At 44.7% G+C, this 22,408-nt stretch overlaps 1 protein-coding gene across 1 annotated transcript in view; it reads left to right on the top strand.

The window, feature by feature from the left end:
• The window catches only part of LOC115165295 (transcription elongation factor A protein 2), a 36,927-nt gene extending 17,006 nt beyond the window's left edge, over nt 1–19,921 (top strand). Inside the window, exons 6-10 of the mRNA XM_029718339.1 lie at nt 4,407–4,463; nt 4,621–4,775; nt 5,479–5,625; nt 15,788–15,859; nt 17,899–19,921. Of these exons, the coding sequence (XP_029574199.1) occupies nt 4,407–4,463; nt 4,621–4,775; nt 5,479–5,625; nt 15,788–15,859; nt 17,899–17,907 (440 nt within the window). The 3' untranslated portion in view covers nt 17,908–19,921. The remainder of the gene's footprint in view (nt 1–4,406; nt 4,464–4,620; nt 4,776–5,478; nt 5,626–15,787; nt 15,860–17,898) is intronic.
• The last annotated feature ends 2,487 nt before the right edge of the window (nt 19,922–22,408 follow it).

The raw sequence follows: 22,408 nt of genomic DNA, 5'->3' as shown, positions 1-22,408 counted from the left end.
TGGCCACTCTTCCGTAAAGCCCAGCTCTGTGGAGTGTACGGCTTAAAGTGGTCCTATGGACAGATACTCCAATCTCCACTGTGGAGCTTTGCAGCTCCTTCAGGGTTATCTTTGGTCTCTTTGTTGCCTCTCTGATTAATGCCCTCCTTGCCTGGTCCGTGAGTTTTGGTGGGCGGCCCTCTCTTGGCAGGTTTGTTGTGGTGCCATATTCTTTCCATTTTTTAATAATGGATTTAATGGTGCTCCGTGGGATGTTCAAAGTTTCAGGTATTGTTTTATAACCAACCCTGATTTGTACTTCTCCACAACTTTGTCCCTGACCTGTTTGGAGAGCTCCTTGGTCTTCATGGTGCTGCTTGCTTAGTAGTGTTGCAGACTCTGGGGCCTTTCAGAACAGGTGTATATATACTGAGATCATGTGACAGATCATGTGACACTTAGATTGCACACAGGAGGACTTTATTGAACTAATTATGTGACTTCTGAAGGTAATTGGTTGCACCAGATCTTATTTAGGGGCTTCATAGCCAAGGGGGTGAATACATTAGCACACACCACTTTCCAGTTTTTTACTATATTCAAATTTTTTGAAACACGTAATTTTTTTCATTTCACTTCACTAATTTGGACTATTTTGTGTATATCCATTACATGAAATCCAAAATAAAAATCCATTTAAATTACAGGTTATAATGCAACAAAATAGGAAAAACACCAAGGGGGATGAATACTTTTGCAAGGCACTGTAGACCAGTTAAATGTTGAGATACCCGTCTTCCCGAGGTATAAATGTTGTTGTGTAAAGATATTTTACTGTAAAAGTGATTCAATAGATATTGCGACACCCATTTAACTCAAACGGTACAAAATAATGCCTGGCTGGAGGGACCGTGGTCAACATAAGGTCATGTAACCCTATATTGAAAGCTCTGATATTGCTAAAAACTTTGGAATACAAATAGTCAATTGTCTGCCTTACAAATACAAACAAACAACATTAGGAAAATCTTAATGCATCTAGGAAATATAAACCTGTAAACACACACAGTCCATTCGGAGAGTATTCAGACCCCTCACTCTTTTTTCCACATTTTGTTACTGTAACGCGTCGTATAAAGGGGACCAAGGCGCGGCGTGTAGAGTGCTCATGTTTACTTTAATTATAACACTTAAACAAACAAAAAAACAACAAAACGACAGCCAACAGTTCCGTCAGGTGAAACTCACAAAACAACTACCCACAAAACCCCATAGACAAACCCCAACTTAAATATGATCTCCAATTAGAGGTAACGAGGACCAGCTGCCTCCAATTGGAGATCAACACCAAACAACCCCAACATAGAAATAGAAAAACTAGAACTAAACATAGAAATAGAAAAACACAAAACACCCCCTGTCACGCCCTGACCTACTCTACTATAGAAAATGACATCTTACGAGGGTCAGGACGTGACAGTTACATTACGGCTTTATTCTAAAATGGTTTAAATAATTCCCCCCCCCCCCCCCCCCCCCCCCCATCAATCTACACACAATACCCCATAATCACAAAGCGAAAAAAGAGTATTTAAAAAAGTTTTGCAATTGTATTACAAATATAAAACAGAAGTACCTTTACATAATGATAATTTGACCGATATTAAGTGTGGGTGATTATGGACCGGGGGCACGGCCAGCAGGACGTGTGGAGAGGGAAGGGGACCTCAGATTACTTAGAGGCTAGTTAAAGTGTAGCTAAGTCAGAGACTATGACTAAGAAGTGTTGGTTCAACTCCACACATATACTGAAGATGATCCCTGGACAGTAAAAGAGTTGCAGAAGAGGTGGATCACATTTACATTTTAGTCATTTAACAGACGCTCTTATCCAGAGCGACTTACAGTTGTGAATACATACATTTCATTTCATGCATTTAAAAAAAAAAAAATTGTACTGGCCCCCCTGTGGGAATCAAACCCACAACCCTGGCGTTGCACACACCATGATCTACCAACTGAGCCACAGTGAAGACAAGCGCAGGGAAGATCAAGCATGATGCATAAAGACCGCTTTCTCACAGTCAATCCCTAGCCACCATAAAACGATCACCATAAAACGATCACATACAGCAAGTTCTACCATCCAAGGGTCCTTCTTATTTGTCATAAATGGCATATGTCCTTATAGGGATGTTGGGATTACTGCACAGACCAATGCATGAGTCACCCTAGCATAAGCTCTCGTCCAGTTCAGGTGTCACATAGGCTGGGCAGCCCTGGTTGGTACATGGATATATAGGAGGACAATGTACACCAGCAATTTCCAGACAGCTTTTTGGCTTTTGAATGGCCTCCTAAAATGTGGACGTCCAGTTCCACGGTGCCTCTGTCTGTAGTAACGGGCTGAGAGGAGGACTGATGATGGAAGGGGGAATATCAAGGAGAGTTCTGGGAGATTTTTAGGATGGCATTGACATTGGAGAGGCGCAATTGAAGCACCTTGCTGTCAGATGCCAAGCAGTGATGTAGTCAGTTAAGATTCTCTCAATCGAGTTACATTTTTTTGAGGATCTGAGGCCAAATCTTTTCAGCCTCCTGAAAGAAGAAACATACCCTCTTTTTGACTGTATGGACCATGATAGATCCTTAGTGATGTGGACACAGAGAAACTTGACGCTCTCGACCAGCTACACTACAGCCCCGTCAATGTCCATAGGGGCGTGCTTCGCCCTCCATTTCCTGTAATCCACGATCAGCTCCTTTGTCTTGCTGACGTTGAGGGAGAGGTTGTTGGTCCTGGCACCACGCTGCCAGGTCTCTGACCTCCTCCCTATAGGCTGTCATCGTCATCTGTGATCAGGCCTACCAACTCTGTGTCGTCAGCAAACTTAAGAAGGCCCCTGAGGGTCAGCGTGGGAGATGTGTTGTTGCCTACCTTCACCACCTGGGGGCGGCCCGTCAAGAAGTCCAGTTTCCAGTTGCAGAGGGAGGTGTTTAGTCCCAGGATCCTTAGCTTAGTGATGAGCTTTGAGGGCACTATGGTGTTGAATGCTGAGCTGTAGTAAATTAACAGCATTCTCACATAGGTGTTCCTCTTGTCCAGGTGGGAGAGGGCAGTGTGGAGGGCCATAGAGATTGTGTCATCTGTGGATCTGTTGAGGCGAAATGCGAATCGGAGTGGGTGTCTGGGATAATGTCGTTGATGTGAGCCATGGCCAGCCTTTCAAAGTATTTTATGACGACAGATGTGAGTGCTACGGGGCGATAGTCATTTAGTCAGTTGGACACAGGGACTATGGTGGGTCTGCTTGAAACATGTAGTTCTTACAGACTCGGTCAGGGAGAGGTTGAACATGACAGTGAAGACACTTGTCAGCTGGTCAGCGTATGCTCTGAGTCTGCAGCCTTGTGTTCTTAATGTTTTGTATACTCAGTGTATACAGATGATTAAACCACTTTTTAATGGTAGTTTGGCAGCCATATTGGATTTTGGAGGCCATAATGGATTTGGAGTCAAATCTACGGGGGGCCCCCCCTAACGTAATTGCAAGAATAGGGGATAAACATATAAAATCCACAGAGGAACTTTTGACTGAAATTTATTTTGTCAGTTTTAAGTGTCTGAGCCCACTTGCCTTAAAGCTAATTACAATAACCACAACATAAACAAATATAATGTAACTGTATGCATTTATATCATGCAGGACCATACAGCACTGAATGAAAGCAACATTTAGAAAATGGTCTATTGAACAGCTACCAAAGAGTGAAGTTTACCATTCATCATAAACATTCATAGTTGATATTTCCAACCAATTTTTTTAATCTGTGTTTACAGGTCTCTATTTCCTAGATGTGTTAAGATATCCTAACGTTGGTTGTTTGTGTATGTAGTGCCAACAAATGACTACTTGTATTCCACATTTTAGCCAGGACAACGGAGTCATCACCACCTTCCGTAGACACCTGAAACCCCACCTCTTTAAGGAATACCTGGGATAGGATAGAGTAATCCTTCTAACCCCCCCCCATTTAGATGTACTATTGTAAAGTGGTTGTTCCACTGGATATCATAAGGTGAATGCACCAATTTGTAAGTCGCTCTGGATAAGAGCGTCTGCTAAATTACGTAAATGTAATATTGGGTTATATGACCTTATGTGCCGTGCCTCCTCTTCAGCCAGAAACTATTATTCTGCACTTTATAAGTTAAAGATGTGTCACAATCTATTAATTTAACCACTTTTGTAGTGAAATATTTTTATACAACCACCGTTTTAATAGAAGGGAGACCTTAGATAGATAGGAAAACATGGTAGTGTTTTGTTATACCTCGAGTAACGGTATCTCAAACTAAAGCCCTTTTTTTTGTTTGTTGAGGATTGGCCACTGGCCTACGCTGACCATTCTGTTTGATATTCCAGATGACTACAAGCCCATTGGAGCAGACACGGAGAATTTGGCTGCTCAGATTGAGGACTATATCCTTTCCACCTGTGTTCTTGTTGTTGTTCTGTTTCTAGTGGTGTGGTGAGGACCAGACACATTGTAATAGTGTGAGGACAGGGTTGTGGTTTTGGGTGGCAAAAAGTTTTTTTCTTCTTCTCGGCGTCGTTGTCCTTCACCTCCCCGCTCCACGTATCTACCAGGAGTTTAAGTCTACAGACCAGAAGTACAAGTCCAGACTGAGGAGCCGTATCTCCAACCTGAAGGACCCGAAGAACCCAGACCTCCGACGCAATGTCCTCGCTGGAAACATCTCAGCTGACCGCATCGCTAACATGGCCGCTGAGGTAAATGGAGGGGTCTGTGTGTGTGCGGGGGAGAGGTGTGTGTGGGTAGCGTGGGGGGGGGGGAGTGGGTGTGTGGGAAGCGTGGGGGGAGTGTGTAGTGTGAGAGAGAGGTGTCTGTGTGTGTGCGGGGGAGAGGTGTGTGTGGGTAGCGTGGGGGGGGGAGTGGGTGTGTGGGGGAGTGTGTGTGGGGGGGAGTGTGTGTGGTGGGGAGCGTGGGGGAGGAGTGGGTGTGTGGGAGCGTGGGGGGGGTGAGTAGTGTGAGAGAGAGGTGTCTGTGTGTTTCATGTTTTAATAGTAAAGCATCATGCTTCAGTTCAGCTGGTGTCTACCCCAACCAAACTAGTGTGCTCTCATACTCCCTTAAAAGACCTTCGCTTGAAAAACAAAGACGCCGTAGCCAAACTAATCTAAGATAATTCAGTTTTTACATCTAACAGAGATGTTTGGTGCAGTATTTCTCAATGGATTCTTTTTTTTTTTTTTTTACATGAAAGCGAGTCGTCTCTCGTTGAATGACAACGAAAACATAATTGTAGAATCCCTACTGTTGACCAATCACAGAACGAAGGCTCAGCCCGAGAGAAAAAACCGATGCGAAGCCCTTTTACACACGTTGAAATATTAAGGGTTTACTCTAAAATAGTGTTTCATATCTGACACTGAGACCGTCCTGTAAGGTTCTGTCTGTGTGTGACCCAACCAGGAGATGGCGAGCGCGGAGCTGAAAGAGATGAGGAAGACTTTGACCAAGGACGCCATCAGAGAGCACCAGCTGTCTAAAGTGGGCGGGACCGAGACGGACATGTTTCAATGTGGCAAATGCAGGGGCAAGAACTGCACCTATACACAGGTACTGACATAGAGAACTGGACCTCTACACAGGTACTGATATAGAGAACTGGACCTCTACACAGGTACTGACACAGAGAACTGGACCTATACACAGGTACTGACACAGAGAACTGGACCTCTACACAGGTACTGACACAGAGAACTGGACCTCTACACAGGTACTGACACAGAGAACTGGACCTCTACACAGGTACTGACATACCGTGCCTTCAGAAAGTATTGAAACACCTAACAGATACTGTAGACGAGAGGTAGGCTACTAGCGGCCAGTGGGCTAAAACTGGACTGAAAGTATTGTTTTTTTGGACCGCCAAAGATTTTAGTGGGAATTATTTTGATACCTATATATACATTGTATTCAGAAAGTATTCAGACCCCTTGACTTTTTCCACTGTTGTTACATTACAGTTATTCTAAAATGAATTAAATTGTTTGTTTTCTTCATCAATCTACACACCATGACCTAAACAGGTTTTTAGAAATGTTTGCAAATTTATAAAAATACAAAAAACTACTGAAATTACATTTACATAAGTATTCAGACCTTTTACTCAGTACTTTGTTGAAGCACCTTTGGCAGCGATTACAGCCTTGAGTCTTTTTGGGTATGACGCTACAAGCTTAGCACACCTATATTTGGGAAGTTTCTCCCATTCTTCTCTGCAGATCCTCTCAAGCTCTGTCAGGTTGGTTGGGGAGTGTTGCTGCACAGCTATTTTCAGGTCTCTCCAGAGATGTTCGATGGGGATTTAAGTCCGGGCTCTGGCTGGGCCACTCAAGGACATTAAAATCAAATCAAACTTTATTTGTCACATGCGCCGAATACAAGTGTAGACCTTACTGTGAAATGCTTACATGCAAGCCCTTAACCAACAGTGCAGTTTAAGAAAAGTTAAGAAAATATTTACCAAATAAACTATAGTAGAAAATAATAAAAAGTAACACAATAACGTAACAATGTGGAGGCTATATACAGGGTGTTACGGTACAGAGTCAATGTGGAGACTATATACAGGGTGTTACGGTACAGAGTCAATGTGGAGGCTATATACAGGGGGGTACCGGTACAGAGTCAATGTGGAGGCTATATACAGGGTGTTACGGTACAGAGTCAATGTGGAGGCTATATACAGGGTGTTATGGTACAGAGTCAATGTGGAGGCTATATACAGGGTGTTACGGTACAGAGTCAATGTGGAGACTATATACAGGGTGTTACGGTACAGAGTCAGTGTGGAGGCTATATACAGGGGGTACCAGTACAGAGTCAGTGTGGAGGCTATATACAGGGGGTACCAGTACAGAGTCAATGTGGAGGCTATATACAGGCTATTACGGTACAGAGTCAGTGTGGAGGCTATATACAGGGGGTACCAGTACAGAGTCAGTGTGGAGGCTATATACAGGGTGTTACGGTACAGAGTCAGTGTGGAGGCTATATACAGGCTATTACGGTACAGAGTCAGTGTGGAGGCTATATACAGGGTGTTACGGTACAGAGTCAGTGTGGAGGCTATATACAGGCTATTACGGTACAGAGTCAGTGTGGAGGCTATATACAGGGTGTTACGGTACAGAGTCAATGTGGAGGCTATATACAGGCTATTACGGTACAGAGTCAGTGTGGAGGCTATATACAGGGTGTTACGGTACAGAGTCAATGTGGAGGCTATATACAGGGTATTGAGTCAGTGTGGAGGCTATATACAGGGGGTACCGGTACAGAGTCAGTGTGAAGGCTATATACAGGGTGTTACGGTACAGAGTCAATGTGGAGGCTATATACAGGGTGTTACAATACAGAGTCAATGTGGAGGCTATATACAGGGTGTTACGGTACAGAGTCAATGTGGAGGCTATGTACAGGGTGTTACGGTACAGAGTCAATGTGGATACTATATACAGGGTGTTACGGTACAGAGTCAATGTGGAGACTATATACAGGGTGTTACGGTACAGAGTCAATGTGGAGGCTATATACAGGGTGTTACGGTACAGAGTCAGTGTGGAGGCTATATACAGGCAATTACGGTACAGAGTCAGTGTGGAGGCTATATACAGGCTATTACGGTATAGAGTCAGTGTGGAGGCTATATACAGGGGGTACCAGTACAGAGTCAGTGTGGAGGCTATATACAGGGGGTACCAGTACATAGTCAATGTGGAGGCTATATACAGGCTATTACGGTACAGAGTCAGTGTGGAGGCTATATACAGGGGGTACCAGTACAGAGTCAGTGTGGAGGCTATATACAGGGTGTTACGGTACAGAGTCAGTGTGGAGGCTATATACAGGGTGTTACGGTACAGAGTCAGTGTGGAGGCTATATACAGGCTATTACGGTACAGAGTCAGTGTGGAGGCTATATACAGGGTGTTACGGTACAGAGTCAATGTGGAGGCTATATACAGGCTATTACGGTACAGAGTCAGTGTGGAGGCTATATACAGGGTGTTACGGTACAGAGTCAATGTGGAGGCTATATACAGGGTATTGAGTCAGTGTGGAGGCTATATACAGGAGGTACCGGTACAGAGTCAGTGTGAAGGCTATATACAGGGGGTACGGTACAGAGTCAGTGTGAAGGCTATATACAGGGTGTTACGGTACAGAGTCAATGTGGAGGCTATATACAGGGTGTTACGGTACAGAGTCAATGTGGAGGCTATATACAGGGTGTTACGGTACAGAGTCAATGTGGAGGCTATATACAGGGTATTACGGTACAGAGTCAATGTGGATACTATATACAGGGTGTTACGGTACAGAGTCAATGTGGAGACTATATACAGGGTGTTACGGTACAGAGTCAATGTGGAGGCTATATACAGGGTGTTACGGTACAGAGTCAATGTGGGGGCTATATACAGGGTGTTACGGTACAGAGTCAGTGTGGAGGCTATATACAGGGTGTTACGGTACAGAGTCAGTGTGGAGGCTATATACAGGGTGTTACGGTACAGAGTCAGTGTGGAGGCTATATACAGGCAATTACGGTACAGAGTCAGTGTGGAGGCTATATACAGGGTGTTACGGTACAGAGTCAGTGTGGAGGCTATATACAGGGGGTACCAGTACAGAGTCAGTGTGGAGGCTATATACAGGGGGTACCAGTACAGAGTCAATGTGGAGGCTATATACAGGCTATTACGGTACAGAGTCAGTGTGGAGGCTATATACAAGGGGTACCAGTACAGAGTCAGTGTGGAGGCTATATACAGGGTGTTACGGTACAGAGTCAGTGTGGAGGCTATATACAGGCTATTACGGTACAGAGTCAGTGTGGAGGCTATATACAGGGTGTTACGGTACAGAGTCAGTGTGGAGGCTATATACAGGCTATTACGGTACAGAGTCAGTGTGGAGGCTATATACAGGGTGTTACGGTACAGAGTCAATGTGGAGGCTATATACAGGCTATTACGGTACAGAGTCAGTGTGGAGGCTATATACAGGGTGTTACGGTACAGAGTCAGTGTGGAGGCTATATACAGGGTGTTACGGTACAGAGTCAATGTGGAGGCTATATACAGGGTGTTACGGTACAGAGTCAATGTGGAGGCTATATACAGGGTATTGCGGTACAGAGTCAATGTGGATACTATATACAGGGTGTTACGGTACAGAGTCAATGTGGAGACTATATACAGGGTGTTACGGTACAGAGTCAATGTGGAGGCTATATACAGGGTGTTACGGTACAGAGTCAATGTGGAGACTATATACAGGGTGTTACGGTACAGAGTCAATGTGGAGGCTATATACAGGGTGTTACGGTACAGAGTCAATGTGGAGGCTATATACAGGGTGTTATGGTACAGAGTCAATGTGGAGGCTATATACAGGGTGTTACGGTACAGAGTCAATGTGGAGACTATATACAGGGTGTTACGGTACAGAGTCAATGTGGAGGCTATATACAGGGTGTTACGGTACAGAGTCAGTGTGGAGGCTATATACAGGGTGTTACGGTACAGAGTCAATGTGGAGGCTATATACAGGGTGTTACGGTACAGAGTCAGTGTGGAGGCTATATACAGGGTGTTACGGTACAGAGTCAGTGTGGAGGCTATATACAGGGGGTACTAGTACAGAGTCAGTGTGGAGGCTATATACAGGGGGTACCAGTACAGAGTCAATGTGGAGGCTATATACAGGCTATTACGGTACAGAGTCAGTGTGGAGGCTATATACAGGGGGTACCAGTACAGAGTCAGTGTGGAGGCTATATACAGGGTGTTACGGTACAGAGTCAGTGTGGAGGCTATATACAGGCTATTACGGTACAGAGTCAGTGTGGAGGCTATATACAGGGTGTTACGGTACAGAGTCAATGTGGGGGCTATATACAGGGTGTTACGGTACAGAGTCAGTGTGGAGGCTATATACAGGGTGTTACGGTACAGAGTCAGTGTGGAGGCTATATACAGGGTGTTACGGTACAGAGTCAGTGTGGAGGCTATATACAGGCAATTACGGTACAGAGTCAGTGTGGAGGCTATATACAGGGTGTTACGGTACAGAGTCAGTGTGGAGGCTATATACAGGGGGTACCAGTACAGAGTCAGTGTGGAGGCTATATACAGGGGGTACCAGTACAGAGTCAATGTGGAGGCTATATACAGGCTATTACGGTACAGAGTCAGTGTGGAGGCTATATACAAGGGGTACCAGTACAGAGTCAGTGTGGAGGCTATATACAGGGTGTTACGGTACAGAGTCAGTGTGGAGGCTATATACAGGCTATTACGGTACAGAGTCAGTGTGGAGGCTATATACAGGGTGTTACGGTACAGAGTCAGTGTGGAGGCTATATACAGGCTATTACGGTACAGAGTCAGTGTGGAGGCTATATACAGGGTGTTACGGTACAGAGTCAATGTGGAGGCTATATACAGGCTATTACGGTACAGAGTCAGTGTGGAGGCTATATACAGGGTGTTACGGTACAGAGTCAGTGTGGAGGCTATATACAGGGTGTTACGGTACAGAGTCAATGTGGAGGCTATATACAGGGTGTTACGGTACAGAGTCAATGTGGAGGCTATATACAGGATATTACGGTACAGAGTCAATGTGGATACTATATACAGGGTGTTACGGTACAGAGTCAATGTGGAGACTATATACAGGGTGTTACGGTACAGAGTCAATGTGGAGGCTATATACAGGGTGTTACGGTACAGAGTCAATGTGGAGACTATATACAGGGTGTTACGGTACAGAGTCAATGTGGAGGCTATATACAGGGTGTTACGGTACAGAGTCAATGTGGAGGCTATATACAGGGTGTTATGGTACAGAGTCAATGTGGAGGCTATATACAGGGTGTTACGGTACAGAGTCAATGTGGAGACTATATACAGGGTGTTACGGTACAGAGTCAATGTGGAGGCTATATACAGGGTGTTACGGTACAGAGTCAGTGTGGAGGCTATATACAGGGTGTTACGGTACAGAGTCAATGTGGAGGCTATATACAGGGTGTTACGGTACAGAGTCAGTGTGGAGGCTATATACAGGGTGTTACGGTACAGAGTCAGTGTGGAGGCTATATACAGGGGGTACTAGTACAGAGTCAGTGTGGAGGCTATATACAGGGGGTACCAGTACAGAGTCAATGTGGAGGCTATATACAGGCTATTACGGTACAGAGTCAGTGTGGAGGCTATATACAGGGGGTACCAGTACAGAGTCAGTGTGGAGGCTATATACAGGGTGTTACGGTACAGAGTCAGTGTGGAGGCTATATACAGGCTATTACGGTACAGAGTCAGTGTGGAGGCTATATACAGGGTGTTACGGTACAGAGTCAATGTGGAGGCTATATACAGGGTATTGAGTCAGTGTGGAGGCTATATACAGGGGGTACCGGTACAGAGTCAGTGTGAAGGCTATATACAGGGTGTTACGGTACAGAGTCAATGTGGAGGCTATATACAGGGTGTTACGGTACAGAGTCAATGTGGAGGCTATATACAGGGTGTTATGGTACAGAGTCAATGTGGAGGCTATATACAGGGTATTACGGTACAGAGTCAATGTGGATACTATATACAGGGTGTTACGGTACAGAGTCAATGTGGAGACTATATACAGGGTGTTACGGTACAGAGTCAATGTGGAGGCTATATACAGGGTGTTACGGTACAGAGTCAATGTGGAGACTATATACAGGGGGTACCGGTACAGAGTCAATGTGGAGGCTATATACAGGGGGTACCGGTACAGAGTCAATGTGGAGGCTATATACAGGGTGTTACGGTACAGAGTCAATGTGGAGGCTATATACAGGGTGTTACGGTACAGAGTCAATGTGGAGGCTATATACAGGGGGTACAAGTACAGAGTCAATGTGGAGACTATATACAGGGTGTTACGGTACAGAGTCAGTTTGGAGGCTATATACAGGCAATTACGGTACAGAGTCAGTGTGGAGGCTATATACAGGCTATTACGGTATAGAGTCAGTGTGGAGGCTATATACAGGGGGTACCAGTACAGAGTCAGTGTGGAGGCTATATACAGGGGGTACCAGTACAGAGTCAATGTGGAGGCTATATACAGGCTATTACGGTACAGAGTCAGTGTGGAGGCTATATACAGGGGGTACCAGTACAGAGTCAGTGTGGAGGCTATATACAGGGTGTTACGGTACAGAGTCAGTGTGGAGGCTATATACAGGGTGTTACGGTACAGAGTCAGTGTGGAGGCTATATACAGGCTATTACGGTACAGAGTCAGTGTGGAGGCTATATACAGGGTGTTACGGTACAGAGTCAATGTGGAGGCTATATACAGGCTATTACGGTACAGAGTCAGTGTGGAGGCTATATACAGGGTGTTACGGTACAGAGTCAATGTGGAGGCTATATACAGGGTATTGAGTCAGTGTGGAGGCTATATACAGGAGGTACCGGTACAGAGTCAGTGTGAAGGCTATATACAGGGGGTACGGTACAGAGTCAGTGTGAAGGCTATATACAGGGTGTTACGGTACAGAGTCAATGTGGAGGCTATATACAGGGTGTTACGGTACAGAGTCAATGTGGAGGCTATATACAGGGTGTTACGGTACAGAGTCAATGTGGAGGCTATATACAGGGTATTACGGTACAGAGTCAATGTGGATACTATATACAGGGTGTTACGGTACAGAGTCAATGTGGAGACTATATACAGGGTGTTACGGTACAGAGTCAATGTGGAGGCTATATACAGGGTGTTACGGTACAGAGTCAATGTGGAGGCTATATACAGGGTGTTACGGTACAGAGTCAGTGTGGAGGCTATATACAGGGTGTTACGGTACAGAGTCAGTGTGGAGGCTATATACAGGGTGTTACGGTACAGAGTCAGTGTGGAGGCTATATACAGGCAATTACGGTACAGAGTCAGTGTGGAGGCTATATACAGGGTGTTACGGTACAGAGTCAGTGTGGAGGCTATATACAGGGGGTACCAGTACAGAGTCAGTGTGGAGGCTATATACAGGGGGTACCAGTACAGAGTCAATGTGGAGGCTATATACAGGCTATTACGGTACAGAGTCAGTGTGGAGGCTATATACAAGGGGTACCAGTACAGAGTCAGTGTGGAGGCTATATACAGGGTGTTACGGTACAGAGTCAGTGTGGAGGCTATATACAGGCTATTACGGTACAGAGTCAGTGTGGAGGCTATATACAGGGTGTTACGGTACAGAGTCAGTGTGGAGGCTATATACAGGCTATTACGGTACAGAGTCAGTGTGGAGGCTATATACAGGGTGTTACGGTACAGAGTCAATGTGGAGGCTATATACAGGCTATTACGGTACAGAGTCAGTGTGGAGGCTATATACAGGGTGTTACGGTACAGAGTCAGTGTGGAGGCTATATACAGGGTGTTACGGTACAGAGTCAATGTGGAGGCTATATACAGGGTGTTACGGTACAGAGTCAATGTGGAGGCTATATACAGGGTATTACGGTACAGAGTCAATGTGGATACTATATACAGGGTGTTACGGTACAGAGTCAATGTGGAGACTATATACAGGGTGTTACGGTACAGAGTCAATGTGGAGGCTATATACAGGGTGTTACGGTACAGAGTCAATGTGGAGACTATATACAGGGTGTTACGGTACAGAGTCAATGTGGAGGCTATATACAGGGTGTTACGGTACAGAGTCAATGTGGAGGCTATATACAGGGTTTTATGGTACAGAGTCAATGTGGAGGCTATATACAGGGTGTTACGGTACAGAGTCAATGTGGAGACTATATACAGGGTGTTACGGTACAGAGTCAATATGGAGGCTATATACAGGGTGTTACGGTACAGAGTCAGTGTGGAGGCTATATACAGGGTGTTACGGTACAGAGTCAATGTGGAGGCTATATACAGGGTGTTACGGTACAGAGTCAGTGTGGAGGCTATATACAGGGTGTTACGGTACAGAGTCAGTGTGGAGGCTATATACAGGGGGTACTAGTACAGAGTCAGTGTGGAGGCTATATACAGGGGGTACCAGTACAGAGTCAATGTGGAGGCTATATACAGGCTATTACGGTACAGAGTCAGTGTGGAGGCTATATACAGGGGGTACCAGTACAGAGTCAGTGTGGAGGCTATATACAGGGTGTTACGGTACAGAGTCAGTGTGGAGGCTATATACAGGCTATTACGGTACAGAGTCAGTGTGGAGGCTATATACAGGGTGTTACGGTACAGAGTCAATGTGGAGGCTATATACAGGGTATTGAGTCAGTGTGGAGGCTATATACAGGGGGTACCGGTACAGAGTCAGTGTGAAGGCTATATACAGGGTGTTACGGTACAGAGTCAATGTGGAGGCTATATACAGGGTGTTACGGTACAGAGTCAATGTGGAGGCTATATACAGGGTGTTATGGTACAGAGTCAAAGTGGAGGCTATATACAGGGTATTACGGTACAGAGTCAATGTGGATACTATATACAGGGTGTTACGGTACAGAGTCAATGTGGAGACTATATACAGGGTGTTACGGTACAGAGTCAATGTGGAGGCTATATACAGGGTGTTACGGTACAGAGTCAATGTGGAGACTATATACAGGGGGTACCGGTACAGAGTCAATGTGGAGGCTATATACAGAGGGTACCGGTACAGAGTCAATGTGGAGGCTATATACAGGGTGTTACGGTACAGAGTCAATGTGGAGGCTATATACAGGGTGTTACGGTACAGAGTCAATGTGGAGACTATATACAGGGTGTTACGGTACAGAGTCAATGTGGAGGCTATATACAGGGTGTTACGGTACAGAGTACTTATGTAAATAAGGTATTTCAGTTATTTATTTTGAAGAAATTAGCAAACATTTCTAAAAACCTGTTTTCGCTTTGTTATTGTGGGGTATTGGGTGTAGGAATTGATGAGGAAATACATGTATTTAATACATTTTAGAATAAGGCTGTAAAATAACAAAATGTGGAAAAAGTCAAGAGGTCTGAATACCGAATGCGCAGTATGCACTTGTACCAAATAGGGCTATCTTCTGTATACTACCCCTACCTTGGCAAAACACAACTGATTGGCTAACACGCATTTAAGAAGGAAAGAAATTCCACAAATTAACTTTTAACAAGGCACACCTGTTAATTGAAATTCATTCCATGTGACTACCTTTATGAAGCTGGTTGAGAGAATGTCAAGAGTGTGCAAAACTGTCATCAAGGCAAAGGGTGGCTACTTTGAAGAATCTAAAATATATTTTGATTTGTTTTAACACTTGTTTGGTTACTACATGATTCCATATGTGTTATTTCATAGTTTTGATGTCTTCACTATTATTCTACAATGTAGAAAATAGTAACAATAAAGAATAACCCTTGAATCAGTAGGTGTTTCCAAACTTTTGACTGGTACTGTATTTCTAGATATTTATTTTGGGTTCAAAAATGACTGTAAAATCATCAGAAATATGTGATCGTGTCTCAATGAAATGTAATGTATGTTATTTTCAAATACAATCTCTTTTTAGGCTTAGTTGTAGTCAATTTGCAGTGTTCAAATTATTATCGTTATGTTCCGCTCCCCCCTGACCATCTGCTCTGACAAAAATAGTCCCACGGCTGAATTGAGTTGCCTACCCCTGCTGTACAAGCTGTCGTTCTCTGTGTTTCCTAGGTGCAGACGCGCAGTGCTGACGAACCCATGACAACCTTCGTACTGTGCAACGGCTGTGGCAACCGCTGGAAGGTAGGCTGTGCTACCCTGCTCCCTAGTTATAGACACTACCCTGCTCCCTAGATATAGACACTACCCTGCTCCCTAGTTATAGACACTACCCTGCTCCCTAGATATAGACACTACCCTGCTCCCTAGTTATAGACACTACCCTGCTCCCTAGATATAGACACTACCCTGCTCCCTAGTTATATACACTACCCTACTCCCTAGTTATAGACACTACCCTGCTCCCTAGTTATAGACACTACCCTGCTCCCTAGTTATAGACACTACCCTGCTCCCTAGTTATAGACACTACCCTGCTCCCTAGTTATATACACTACCCTGCTCCCTAGTTATATACACTACCCTGCTCCCTAGATATAGACACTACCCTGCTCCCTAGTTATATACACTACCCTGCTCCCTAGTTATAGACACTACCCTGCTCCCTAGATATAGACACTACCCTGCTCCCTAGTTATAGACACTACCCTGCTCCCTAGTTATATACACTACCCTGCTCCCTAGTTATATACACTACCCTGCTCCCTAGATATAGACACTACCCTGCTCCCTAGTTATATACACTACCCTGCTCCCTAGTTATATACACTACCCTGCTCCCTAGTTATAGTCACTACCCTGCCCCCTAGTTATATACACTACCCTGCTCCCTAGTTATAGACACTACCCTGCTCCCTAGTTATAGACACTACCCTGCTCCCTAGTTATAGACACTACCCTGCTCCCTAGTTATAGTCACTACCCTGCCCCCTAGTTATATACACTACCCTGCTCCCTAGTTATAGACACTACCCTGCTCCCTAGTTATAGACACTACCCTGCTCCCTAGTTATAGACACTACCCTGCTCCCTAGTTATATACACTACCCTGCTCCCTAGTTATAGACACTACCCTGCTCCCTAGTTATAGACACTACCCTGCTCCCTAGTTATATACACTACCCTGCTCCCTAGTTATAGACACTACCCTGCTCCCTAGTTATAGACACTACCCTGCTCCCTAGTTATAGACACTACCCTGCTCCCTAGTTATATACACTACCCTGTAGGGAGTACCTTCTTTACTGGTGGTGGTGGAGTTAGAGGTCTTCCTGAAGACCCGAGACCCGATCCGGGACCCGCCTGTGTCCAAATCAAAAATTCTAAATAATGTCACGGGGTCTGGTTCTGATCTGATGTGATTTGTTACGGGTCTCGGGTGTAATTTTAACTGTAAGGATCCAGTACTGATCTGAACGCGACCACTTGCAGTAGCTACACGGCGAGATACATTTAATCGTTTTATTTTTCTGCTCTCGCTCATTGCTTTTCACGAGAGTGGAGTCGTGTAGCTTGTCGTTGTTGGCCAATCAGAAGTCACCAAGAACCGGCAGGTCTATTTTGGAACGGGTCCAACTTTTTTCTTGTTGGAATTAGGATTGATAAGGGTTTGGGCATGTTGCTGAGTTCCACACGGACCCTTTACCTCTACCCTCCTCTCTAGATGTTAAATGATTGGAACGGTTAGTTGAATGTATGGTGGTTCACGTTCTGATTTGGTTAGGTGGAATGTTTACCATATTTGCTTCTGTCAGATCTGTAGTCATGTGTATAGGGGTAGAGGTAAGGGGTTCATTTGGAATCCAACATATGACTAATGAGAGGTACCTAACCTTGACTTGTTGTGATTTGTAAATAAGGGCTAGGAGATGTAGGGGACGTGGAATCATGGGGATACGGTTGTGTCTTGGCTGCTCAGCCCCTTTTGCAGTACCACAGTGTCACCACTAGATGGCAGCAGACATTGTCAAGCAAAAGTGGTGACTTTACTGGTTACTAATGTAGTGGTAATCATACAGATTTTTAATGAAGTTATACATTCTCTCACATCAGGATAATACAACACACCTACTAGATAGTTAAAAAAAAAAAAATCTCTCACGTATTGTCACATTTTAGTAATTTAGCTCTTATCCAGAAGGACTTGCAATCAGCGCATTCAACTAAAGTAAATCAACCACATGTGTAACCTTCACTGAAACCTTTTCTCTCTTCCACTCCAGTTCTGTTGAGGAGAAGATGATTTGCTACGAGATGAGCTGACACGGATAAAGAAGAACTGGGACCTATTTTGTTACAACTGCAAATTGTTCATTTTTTTTCTTTTGTTTTTTTTTGGTTTTGATATCCTCATAAATCTGGAATATATTTTGAGAAAATGTTTGACGTGTATTAGTATTTTAATTTCTATGATTATGGAGCTAGTCTAGTATTTTAATTTCTATGATTATGGAGCTGGTCTAGTATTTTAATTTCTATGATTATGGAGCTGGTCTAGTATTTTAATTTCTATGATTATGGAGCTAGTCTAGTATTTTAATTTCTATGATTATGGAGCTGGTCTAGTATTTTAATTTCTAGGATTATGGAGCTGGTCTAGTATTTTAATTTCTATGATTATGGAGCTAGTCTAGTATTTTAATTTCTATGATTATGGAGCTAGTCTAGTATTTTAATTTCTATGATTATGGAGCTAGTCTAGTATTTTAATTTCTATGATTATGGAGCTAGTCTAGTATTTTAATTTCTATGATTATGGAGCTAGTCTAGTATTTTAATTTCTATGATTATGGAGCTAGTCTGGGTAACTTTTCTGTATCTGCTCTCTTACTACAACCTCTTATTGAATGTCATGTTTGACACGAGTTGACATGAGCACTACCCGGTACCAGGCTGAAGTGAAGGACTTATTCTTAAAAACAAGGTTTTGGTTTGATGTTTATTAGTTTAAGCTATATCTTACAAAAAAAAAAAAGCTTTTGTTTTTGGCATTAGGGAACATAGTGGTGCCTTTCTTTGCCTCTCTGTGCCACAAATGATTATTTTGCTATTAGTTTTATACACTTGCTGTAGATAGAGTATATGCACTCTTAATGTGTGTCCCAAAATGGCACCTTATTCACTATATAGGGCACTCAAAGTAGTGCCCTATAAAGGGAATAGGGTGCCGTTTGGGATACACACCTGCTGTATATAGAACAGGCCGTTGTTTGGAGATATTCTGTATCTACTGTCTTACGTACACGCTGCACAGGTTCTTAAAGACTTCCATTTAGGTTTAAATTCTTCTGTTAAAATGAACAAATGAATAAAGCTGGAGGTTCTGCTAGAAGATGTAGAGTTGCAGAGGAGTGGAATGAGAAATGGGATGAGGAGGAGACGGGACAGTTGTCAGTTTCTCCTCTTGTCCTTCTCTGATCGTACGCTAGTAAAAAGGGTTTAGCGGGGACTGGAGAAGTAGCCTGATCGTATGTTAGTAAAGGGGTTTAGCGGGGACTGGAGAAGTAGCCTGATCGTATGTTAGTAAAGGGGGTTAGCGGGGACTGGAGAAGTAGCCTGATCGTATGTTAGTAAAGGGGTTTAGCGGGGACTGGAGAAGTAGCCTGATCGTATGTTAGTAAAGGGTTTAGCGGGGACTGGAGAAGTAGCCTGATCGTATGTTAGTAAAGGGGTTTAGTGGGGACTGGAGAAGTAGCCTGATCGTATGTTAGTAAAGGGTTTAGCGGGGACTGGAGAAGTAGCCTGATCGTATGTTAGTAAAGGGGTTTAGTGGGGACTGGAGAAGTAGCCTGATCGTATGTTAGTAAAAGGGTTTAGCGGGGACTGGAGAAGTAGCCTGATCGTATGTTAGTAAAGGGTTTAGTGGGGACTGGAGAAGTAGCCTGATCGTATGTTAGTAAAGGGGTTTAGTGGGGACTGGAGAAGTAGCCTGATCGTATGTTAGTAAAGGGTTTAGCGGGGACTGGAGAAGTAGCCTGATCGTATGTTAGTAAAGGGTTTAGCGGGGACTGGAGAAGTAGCCTGACATCCAAACCTACTTTCTCCGTTGTTGAAACAGTGATAAAACGTATCAAAACTGTTCGTTGGATTTCAGGCTGCTGGAGAAGAGGGCATCCTGACAAAAACAGTCGACTGGTTTGAAAAGTTTTGTCATGCAAGTGATTTATTTTGTATGTAAACTTTGTCCTCCCAATGGGAACTTGTGTCAATTGAATTAAAAACAGATGTAGGGAGTGTTGAACGAGACTGGGGGTCCTGGTAAGTTCTTGTTAGCATTTTGTAAAACACTTTTTTATTTAACTAGGCAAGTCAGTTAAGAACAAATTCTTATTTACAATGAAGGCCTACCCCCAGGCCAAACCATAACCCGGACGACGCTGGGCCAATTGTGCGCTGCCCTATGGGACTCCCAATCACGGTCAGTTGTGATACAGCCTGGAATCGAACAATGGTTTGTAGTGACGCCTCTAGCACTGAAATGCCTTAGACCGCAAGCCACTCGGGAGCCTGAAAACAACTGGGCCACGCACAGTTCAGTAAATCAACTGGGCCACGTACAGTTCAGTAAATCAACTGGGCCACGTGCAGTTCAGTAAATCAACTGGGCCACGTGCAGTTCAGTAAATCAACTGGGCCGCGTGCAGTTCAGTAAATCAACTGGGCCACGTGCGGTTCAGTAAATCAACTGGGCCACGTGCGGTTCAGTAAATCAACTGGGCCACGTGCAGTTCAGTAAATCAACTGGGCCACGTGAGGTTCAGTAAATCAACTGGGCCACGTGCGGTTCAGTAAATCAACTGGGCCACGTGCGGTTCAGTAAATCAACTGGGCCACGTGCAGTTCAGTAAATCAACTGGGTCACGTGCAGTTCAGTAAATCAACTGGGCCACGTACAGTTCAGTAAATCAACTGGGCCGCGTACAGTTCAGTAAATCAACTGGACCACATGCAGTTCAGTAAATCAACTGGACCACATGCAGTTCAGTAAATCAACTGGGCCACGTACAGTTTAGTAAACCAACTGGGCCACGTACAGTTCAGTAAATCAACTGGGCCACGTGAGGTTCAGTAAATCAACTGGGCCACGTGAGGTTCAGTAAATCAACTGGGCCACGTGCGGTTCAGTAAATCAACTGGGCCACGTGCAGTTCAGTAAATCAACTGGGTCACGTGCAGTTCAGTAAATCAACTGGGCCACGTACAGTTCAGTAAATCAACTGGGCCGCGTACAGTTCAGTAAATCAACTGGACCACATGCAGTTCAGTAAATCAACTGGGCCACGTACAGTTCAGTAAATCAACTGGGCCACGTGAGGTTCAGTAAATCAACTGGGCCACGTGAGGTTCAGTAAATCAACTGGACCACGTGCAGTTCAGTAAATCAACTGGACCACGTGCAGTTCAGTAAATCAACTGGGCCACGTGCGGTTCAGTAAATCAACTGGGCCACGTGCGGTTCAGTAAATCAACTGGGCCACGTGCAGTTCAGTAAATCAACTGGGCCACGTGCGGTTCAGTAAATCAACTGGGCCACGTGCGGTTCAGTAAATCAACTGGGCCACGTGCAGTTCAGTAAATCAACTGGGCCACGTGCAGTTCAGTAAATCAACTGGGCCACGTGCGGTTCAGTAAATCAACTGGGCCACGTGCGGTTCAGTAAATCAACTGGGCCACGTGCAGTTCAGTAAATCAACTGGGCCACGTGCGGTTCAGTAAATCAACTGGGCCACGTGCGGTTCAGTAAATCAACTGGGCCACGTGCAGTTCAGTAAATCAACTGGGCCACGTGCAGTTCAGTAAATCAACTGGGCCACGTGCAGTTCAGTAAATCAACTGGGCCGCGTGCAGTTCAGTAAATCAACTGGGCCGCGTACAGTTCAGTAAATCAACTGGACCACGTGCAGTTCAGTAAATCAACTGGGCCACGTACAGTTTAGTAAATCAACTGGGCCACGTACAGTTCAGTAAATGAACTGGGCCACGTGCGGTTCAGTAAATCAACTGGGCCACGTGCAGTTCAGTAAATCAACTGGGCCACGTGCGGTTCAGTAAATCAACTGGGCCACGTGCAGTTCAGTAAATCAACTGGGCCACGTGCGGTTCAGTAAATCAACAGGGCCACGTGCGGTTCAGTAAATCAACTGGGCCACGTGCGGTTCAGTAAATCAACTGGGCCACGTGCAGTTCAGTAAATCAACTGGGTCACGTGCAGTTCAGTAAATCAACTGGGCCACGTGCAGTTCAGTAAATCAACTGGGCCACGTACAGTTCAGTAAATCAACTGGGCCACGTGCGGTTCAGTAAATCAACTGGGCCACGTGCAGTTCAGTAAATCAACTAGGCCACGTGCAGTTCAGTAAATCAACTGGGCCACGTGCGGTTCAGTAAATCAACTGGGCCACGTGCGGTTCAGTAAATCAACTGGGCCACGTGCAGTTCAGTAAATCAACTGGGCCACGTGCAGTTCAGTTAATCAACTGGACCACGTGCAGTTCAGTAAATCAACTGGGCCACGTACAGTTCAGTAAATCAACTGGACCACGTGCAGTTCAGTAAATCAACTGGGCCACGTGAGGTTCAGTAAATCAACTAGGCCACGTGCAGTTCAGTAGATCAACTGGGCCACGTGAGGTTCAGTAAATCAACTGGGCCACGTGAGGTTCAGTAAATCAACTGGGCCACGTACAGTTCAGTAAATCAACTGGGCCACGTACAGTTCAGTAAATCAACTGG

Source organism: Salmo trutta, chromosome 28 (genome assembly GCF_901001165.1).
Source record: "Salmo trutta chromosome 28, fSalTru1.1, whole genome shotgun sequence".
In the NCBI taxonomy this organism is placed as follows: Eukaryota; Metazoa; Chordata; class Actinopteri; order Salmoniformes; family Salmonidae; genus Salmo; species Salmo trutta.
The sequence above is the reverse complement of the archived record's forward strand: the minus strand, read 5'-3'. Positions and strand labels throughout refer to the sequence as shown.